An 8,076-nucleotide genomic window follows, 5' to 3' on the forward strand; every position below is an offset into this window, starting at 1 on the left:
TTAACTTTAACTATCATGTGACATGGTTTGCAATAACGCTGTTATCAAATTAAACCCAGCAAATAAAAGTGTAGAAACATAAATACCTGCTTGTTGCGGTTTCAGGGAGCTCAAATTAACATAGACAAATTAAAAGCACCACATTGCCTGCCGTAGCGTTCTTCACAGCTGCACTTCATCGCAGAGGTAGGTTAATCAATTGAATTTAACTTAACCACAATACTTTGACATGGGTTGTTTATTAACTTGAGTCCACCAAGTTTCAAAACAAAGTCCTGCAATTAAAGGAAAATTACAAAAATGTTTCAACAAATACAATGGAGAACATTAAAATAAGAAACTGTCATTTACAGTCGCTATGATTTTGATGACAGAGATTAGCTGCTTAGTTATTGCTCTGCCCTGCATACTAAGAAACCTGACACCGTGTCATTTGCATACTAACAGTGATTGGATATTTAGCTCAGGGGAGGGTGAGTGGGGGTTCTCTGACTAGTGCTGTGTGAGGGGGGCATTGCCCCCTCTTGCCCCAGAGTAGAGGCCCGATGTTGGTCATGGGAAGAGAGTGGGTAGGAACCAGAGAGAATAAATGACAATTATCCATCTCAGGATAAGACACACAGGTCTTAATAAAACTCTGTAGCTAACAGGCAAGCACCCAACGGGACTGTGTGCACACTACAAAAAACTGGAGTCTGATAAGCATGTACTGTTCGAATGCCAGGTCTATGTCCAGGAGAGGAAGGCATTCCTCAGTCAATTACCGCATTAATTTTGACGCTCCGAAAATACTATCAATACCGTCAAACACGGTCAGTGTTGGGAAGGTTACTTTTAAAATGTATTCCACTACAGATTACAGAATACATGCCCCAAAATGTATTTTGTAACGTATTCCATTACGTTACTCAATGAGAGTAACGTATTCTGAATACTTTGGATTACTTAATATATCATCATGCTTTTTACAACTACATGAATGTACTATGGCTGTGTGATTTATTACTATTACTGAAGGTTACTCGCCATACTAATACCAACGGGATTTTTAAATCTTAATATAAAATGAGTAACAGTAGGTTGGACTGTAGGTAAGGCTGCACCTTTTTCTGTGATCTCGTATAGAAAACTTTTCCGTGCGTATATAAAACAGGTCCGCGGCTCCGAACCGTAGTAAAGGGACCTCTGGCTAATACGTTGGGCTCCGTGTCGGGCTCGTAGCCAAAAACTAACTTTACTTTGTTGTCTGGGTCAACTTTGCTAGCGAGAGACAGAGAGAGGCGTTGAAAGGCTGCTGCAACGGAACTTATTGTTTCGGAGGAAAACACGAACACGGTGTACAGTCGAGTCTTAATAGCTTACTTACAGCTGGGCTCGTCAGGCACTCTTCTTGGGTGAAGTGGTTATTATTATATTTACATACTTCCATCTCCCTTTTCTGCTCGGTGACAGCTCATACTTTTCTACTCTCCTTTTTCTCCCTGCCTCGCGCTCACAGACACTTAACGGGTATAGCAGTCCATTCTCCCTGCAGCACGGTCTACACTGCCCATGAGGCTACATTCTTTAGGCCTGTGCCTGTAACACTATACCTATTGCCTTCATATTAAATAATTTTTTGAGTATTAATTTTTAAAAATATTTCTTCATGTCATTATGCAGGCCGCAAGTAGAGGTGACATGGGCTGCACGATTGAGACACAGGCATTAGAGCCTCTTAATGCGTGTTTTGTTTGGGTTTCCACTGGCGTGGAATTACCAAAAATAGAGAGGGCATAGCCTAACATATGAAACAGGATAAGACCGCCGTGTAATCAATTTATTTCAACAAAGTAACTGTATTCTAAATACCACCTTTTTAAACGTTAACTGTAATGGAATACAGTTACTCATATTTTGTATTTTAAATACTTAACGCCGGTACATGCATTCCGTTACTCCCCAACACTGAACACAGTGAACAGATGTTCGTATAAAAATAAACAGTTAATGGAAAAAAAACCCTTGATTTAAAAGCTGGAGTTTAATTTAAAATTCAGAGGCAAAACTACAAAAAATTGTCTTACTATGAAAACAGACAATACTGAACATTATATTTCAAAAGGAAAATGATGCTTACTAAAAGTATGCTCCAAAAGCAACACAGGTCATAATGTAATAGCCTTCTTTTACCGTCATTGATGTTGTTTCCTAACAGTCCAGACACTGAGCTTAACATATAGGCGTCAGCTGACACGTGATCAAGCACCCTAAATAGGACATTCTGTGTCATCTGTGGTTGGCCAATCAAACACAGTCTTCTTTGAAAAGCAAAGACAGGTTCAAGAATCTTTGCATTCAGCGCCAGAGTCTGAACACGATGGCATCTGCACAGTTTGTCGTCTATCTGACATGTTTGTTCTTGGGGGAAACAGGTGAGTTTTTTAAAACTGCAGTCCGAAACTTTTACCCTCCTTTCTTGTGTCTAAAATGTTCATTTACGTTCTTTCATTTTATTTCAGTTCACACAAATGACCTCAAATTCTCCTTGTCTGTTCATCAAGAAAGACACTTTGTATCAGCTAATACTGGGGGCAATGTGAGTCTGTGCTGTTTCTATGAAGGTAATGATGTGGCAAGGCTTTACTGGTATAAGTTAAATTTGGGAAAGGAATCAAAGCTCATTTGTACTGTCAACACAGTGGACAATCACGCCATGTTTCATGATGAATTCAACACTGATCCACGATTCACAGTGAATTTTGAAAAAGGAAAGATTGACTTAAAGATAACAGACCTGCAAATTTCAGACTATGCTACTTACTATTGTGCAAGCAGCTATGGATACAGGTTTGCATTTGCAGAGGGTACTGTCATTGATGTAAAAGGTTCAGGGTCGAACATCCCAACTTTAGTGCAGCAGTCAACATCTGAGACCATCCAGCCAGGAGGCTCCGTGACTCTGAACTGTACAGTACACACTGGGACCTGTGATGAAGAACACAGTGTTTACTGGTTCAGAGACTCTGAAGAATCTTTACCAAGAATCATTTACAGCCATGGAGGCAGGAATGATCAGTGTGAGAGGAAACCCAACACACAGTCACACACCTGTGTCTACAACCTGCCAATGAAGAGCCTGAATACGTCTCATGCTGGGACCTACTACTGTGCTGTCGCCTCATGTGGACACATACTGTTTGGAAACGGGACCAAGCTGAACTTAATAGGTGAGCCACGTTCAAAAAAATATTGAGTTCCATTCTCGGCTCATTCTTCTGATACAGCTGAAGATTCTGTAAGTTCTTCTTTTCTTTCAATTTCCAGATGAGGTGGGATTGCTTTACTTGGTGCATGTCCTGAATGGAGTTGTTGCATTCATTTGTGTCCTTAGTTTGTGTTTAATGTCCTTCTTGTTTGTAATGACCAAAAAGAAAAGCATCCACTTCACAGGTAGGTGTTGTTGTAAATTCGATTCATGCATTGAATGTCATATTCTAAAAAGATTTTCTTCTGTTTTCCAGAGTCTCATGGAAGCTTTTCAGAGGTAACTACAAAAAATGAAGATATAATTTCTGTTTTGGTTCAGCAATTTTTATTGTTCAAAGAAGCACATTTGTGATGTACTTTTTTCCTTTACTAGGATCACCAGAACATTTTAAGGGACAACAAAACAAACAGATCAAGAAGACAGCGAGATGACACCTGGAGTGAATGTGTCTACTTTACTGTAAAGCAGAAGAGCTGAAAATGTTTCATCTTTGTTATAAAATGTTGTGTTATACAGAGACAAAGTACAGAATTCCTTTATCTATATATAGTTTTCGTTTTATGATTTCACCTAAACGTGGTAACTGTAGAGATGTTCTTTCCAATAAGAAGCTTTTAAAAAACAAACATTCAAGTGCGTTTCCAGTTTATACCCATCCCAGCTATTCTGGTACTGTTTTATAGACAGAAAAAAAATAAACAAAAATACTCTTATTCACTGGCAAACAACTACTTACCTTAAATATTAAACATGGCACACTGTCAAACGACATAGAGCTGTTTCAGTGTCAAAAGCTAATGCTTGATTGGTTTTTGTGAGGTTTTGCAGATTTTGAGAACTATCTCCATGTGACCCATCATACCTGTGTAGTCATTCATCAACATTAAATAAAAATAAAAATAATAATTACGGGATAACAAAGATCAGCCTTCACATTTTAAATGTTTTAATAAAGTTGATGCTCCATGATTTGACTTTTCCATAATGTAATGAGCAACTGTGATATCAGGCTGTAAAAACAATATTTTTAACAGTACTGGAGAGTAAAATTTTACCTCCAACTCTTTGCGACAGCTGTCAGTGAAAGCCTCTTGTTCCAGTATATCATAAAAATAAAGGACTGTAAAGAGTACACCACTGCTGTCTTTTTAGTTCTCCTGATAATAACATCTTTATAATGAGCCTGAGCTTTCTAACCTGTTTATTTAAACTGTTTTTGTGCATCAGCAGAGTAAAAAGTGCACAACAGCACCCTGAACAGGAAAGAGAGGTGGGGGGAAATTTCTAAGAGGTGTTTTGGTCATCATGTGCTCTTAAGATTAAAAGATTTTGTAGTAGAGATTGAGTTTGGGGATCCATGGTTGACGAGTGTTTATGGACTATATTTGCTGATCTGCCTTGGGGTGGCGGTCTATGGGCTCAAATTGTGGTCATAAATATTTTGTACTTGTAAATCAAATACGTAGTTGTGAACTGAGTTTTGTAACCATGTAAACTGAAAATGTTGTTTTTGTATCTACATACATCCTGTTTGTATGTCTTCTTTTTGCGTGTGTTTGTAAAAAATATTTACACAAATTACAAATTATTTTTGTTAAGGTCTGGTTACAGATACAAAGCAAAAAACTATGTGTAAAACTCCACGCTCCAGTTCCCTGGCTGTGTGTATGTATGAAGTTTGACCCAATTTTTCTTCCTTTCAGGTGATTGGTCAATGTCATGTCAATCACAAATTTAACAATCCAATCAGAAAAAAGATGGGTTTGGCTGTTGGAGGAGTGCTTTACTGAGGCTACGTCCACACGTACCCGGGTATTTTTGAAAACGCAGATTTTTCTATGCGTTTGTGTTGGGTCTGTTCCCACAAACCCCGCTAGTTCTAGAGACTTATTCATCATGAAAGAAAAACAAGGCAACAGCGTTCGATCGATTACTTGCGCAAGGGAGGCCACATCTATGTCCAGCACGACAATGAAACCCCATGATGGCCTCCTCTCGCTGCCTTTTATTGACAAACTTCAAACAATAGTTTACAAAACACCTCCCCTTGCAACCCCATTTGGTTACAAAGACAAGGCACTGTATGTAAATGTATACACAAGAGTGTGTGTGTGTGTGTGTGTGTGTGTGTGTGTGTGTGTGTGTTCCTGCTGATCAAAGGGTCATAAAACCTAAAAGCAGGGGGAACATCCTTGGTCATAAAGAGGGTAGTCTCCCCCACACCCAATGTATGGTTTACCATAGGTAACACAGTGAAACCATACAAAGGGCAGGAAGCTCTACCAAACATCAAACAGACCTCCACAAGGATGTTCCCTGTGATAAAACACTTCAGCCTCACAGTTAAATAATGTAGAAATGGATGGCAAGCATAAAAATGACAAACATTTAAGAATCCACTCTAACATTCCCTCCTGTTTTGTGATTTTTTTGCTCCAAATTATTTCTATGTAATATATTCTTATCCATGCACCTCTTGCTTGACAATTTCAGCGCAGGCGTCATTTATACACAGGCTTCTGTCATATCATTCATGTCAGTCAATTCATACTGTTGTAAAAGTACATAATTAACAAATGTATCAGAAATCATCTTAGTTCGCATTGATCTTATACACGGTAAAATTCATCCTATACATAAGCAAATCAATGTCAACAGTCCAAAAGCAGGAATTAATATTTTCAAAAGGAAATGCCACCAAGGACCAGACATTAACCAAGTTATCCAGCCTTGTGGTGCATCTACTCCTGTCATGTGATTCATTATGTATTCCCGCAAGTAAACAACTGAATGTGACAGTCAAACAAGAAGAATCAACATACTCAAAAAATCATATGTCACTACAATACAACTGTATACAGACATAGACATTCAAACACATCAGTTGACTTTATCTTTTGTCCATGTGGCTCTCAGCTAACTTCAAAGCTGTAGCCTGGTCAACACCCTTCTTTATGACTTTATCAACCCCCAATCCTTCTCACTGTGGGCATCCTGTGGGGGTTTGAGTCAACTGGTGAATTATCTGCATTTACAACTCTTCTCCTGTCCTGTTGTCACCACAGGAAAAGCTTTGTAAAGGAAATTGGATCAAGGTGTTTTGATCTTCTTGGCTCAAAGCCTCAACCAGCTTACAGATGTGTTCATGGTGTAAATGTAGACAAAAGGCTTCTCTGTTTGCATTCTTCTTGCAGAGGACACAAAGAATAGGTGATGTTGTACAAATTCCATGGTAAATCTCCAACTTGGACTAATCCATTGCCCTTCATACACATAGGCAACTGGCCTATGTCCAGTTCGTTTAGCTGTTCAATGTCCTGCAGCGAGTCAGATACTTTGAGTCAGACTAGCAGGTCTGTCGTATCAGAGCAGTTCACCTTCCCAGCTACTGGTGAACCAACCGTCCATTCAGGTTTCAGAAGTTGAAAAGTTGGCAGTGTTCCAAGTATGTTCACTCCTGGATGTGTTGCCAAGGCAACCAAACAAACTGTCTCGCTCTCAGTGATGCTATATGGCCACAGTCCAGAAGAATGTGTAGCCAGTGGCATCACAAGCATAACCATTGGTCTCGTTCTTTATGTGAGTGGTTGTGTTCACAAACTGCCACCAGTAGTTGTTGAAAACTCATGCGGGTACTGGGTGTGATTTGCTCTGTCCCAGTGCGCTCCTGTCATCCCACTCAGGGTCCACAGGCACAAGAAGGTGAACAGCACATTCCCAGCCATTCTAAGTTGGGTTCAGGATCCGTTGGTTTCTTCACCAGGATTGAGATGAGAGGTCCTAGAGATATACTCCCCCCTTTGTACCGCTGGCCTTTTCACCATCACCCAGAGTCGGCCAGGAAGTGTGTTACCTTCTTGCAGTGCGCTTGATGTATCCAAGTGTTCCTTTCTGCGATCTTCACTGCTGTGGTCGTCGTCAGCAGCATCCGATATGGACCTTCCCACCGTGGACTGGACCAGCACTTCCTCTCCATGGCTTTGTCAACATCCAATCTCCAGACTTCAGATTCTGCTCCTGCGGAGAAACAGAATCATCTGGCAGATCATTTGTTCTCAAGACGTCTTTATTTTTGAACATTTTAAGCATCTAATCTGCTAATATGCTCTCTCTTCTGCTCTTCTATCATCACTACAGAAGAATAGACTCTAAATGCTCTAACATATATAATCTCAACGAGTCAGACCATTCTCTGTTGGAGTAATCCTCATGTACATCTTAACTAATTCTTTACAGTCTAACCATGTCCTGCGTCTCTTCCTAAGTCTTAACTTTACTGTTCCATTAGTTCTCTCTACCAACCCTGCACTTTGTGGGTGATATAAACAATGATGTTTTTAGTGTTATCCCTAGATGTTGTGCAGTTAATCTAATCACTTCATTTACAAAATGTGGACCATTATCACTAAACAATACTCATAGTTATTACAGTTGGACAGCTCTATAGTCCATGTGAGTAACTTGTAATGGGTGACTGGGTCTGGGGAATTTCCCTCTCTTAGGTCTCAAATTACCCCGAGAATTGTGCTTGAACATATCATACATGACCTACAAAAAGGTTTTTTTTTTAAGGGTTTTTTTAAGGGTTTTTAATCTTAAAGTATAAACTACTCATTATCTCCCTCCTGTTGCGACATGGCAAAGCCCATGGCGCAAAATAGCAAAAGTTTTATACAAGTTCTAAAGCAGTACTGGTTCATCACACAGATAACAAACACCATCCTGCAAGCTCGCTCCTTCTGTAAGTCACAACTGTTTTCCTGCAGTAGGCGAGTGGCCCTGCATGGCTGCCAGTGCACCTCGCATAATAGGCAACGTCTGTTGGT

General features: G+C 39.8%; 1 protein-coding gene across 1 annotated transcript; it reads left to right on the top strand.

Annotated features, from left to right (window-relative positions):
- Positions 1-2,359: 2,359 nt before the first annotated feature.
- LOC134624067 (immunoglobulin kappa light chain-like) lies at positions 2,360-3,681 on the top strand. Its single transcript, XM_065470259.1, has 4 exons — positions 2,360-2,414; positions 2,502-3,209; positions 3,307-3,432; positions 3,623-3,681. The coding sequence occupies exons 1-4, from the start codon at positions 2,360-2,362 to the stop codon at positions 3,679-3,681; spliced, it is 948 nt and encodes a 315-aa protein (XP_065326331.1).
- The last annotated feature ends 4,395 nt before the right edge of the window (positions 3,682-8,076 follow it).

Source organism: Pelmatolapia mariae, linkage group LG3_W (assembly GCF_036321145.2).
Source record: "Pelmatolapia mariae isolate MD_Pm_ZW linkage group LG3_W, Pm_UMD_F_2, whole genome shotgun sequence".
NCBI classification, from domain to species: domain Eukaryota; kingdom Metazoa; phylum Chordata; class Actinopteri; order Cichliformes; family Cichlidae; genus Pelmatolapia; species Pelmatolapia mariae.

Bases quoted from the DNA above. Each gene is read 5' to 3' on its own strand.
- LOC134624067 (XM_065470259.1), top strand. From the start codon at position 2,360: ATGGCATCTGCACAGTTTGTCGTCTATCTGACATGTTTGTTCTTGGGG. The intron at 2,415-2,501 runs GTGAGTTTTTTA...ATTTTATTTCAG, and splicing joins TTTGTTCTTGGGGGAAACAG to TTCACACAAATGACCTCAAA. The intron at 3,210-3,306 runs GTGAGCCACGTT...TTCAATTTCCAG, and splicing joins GACCAAGCTGAACTTAATAG to ATGAGGTGGGATTGCTTTAC.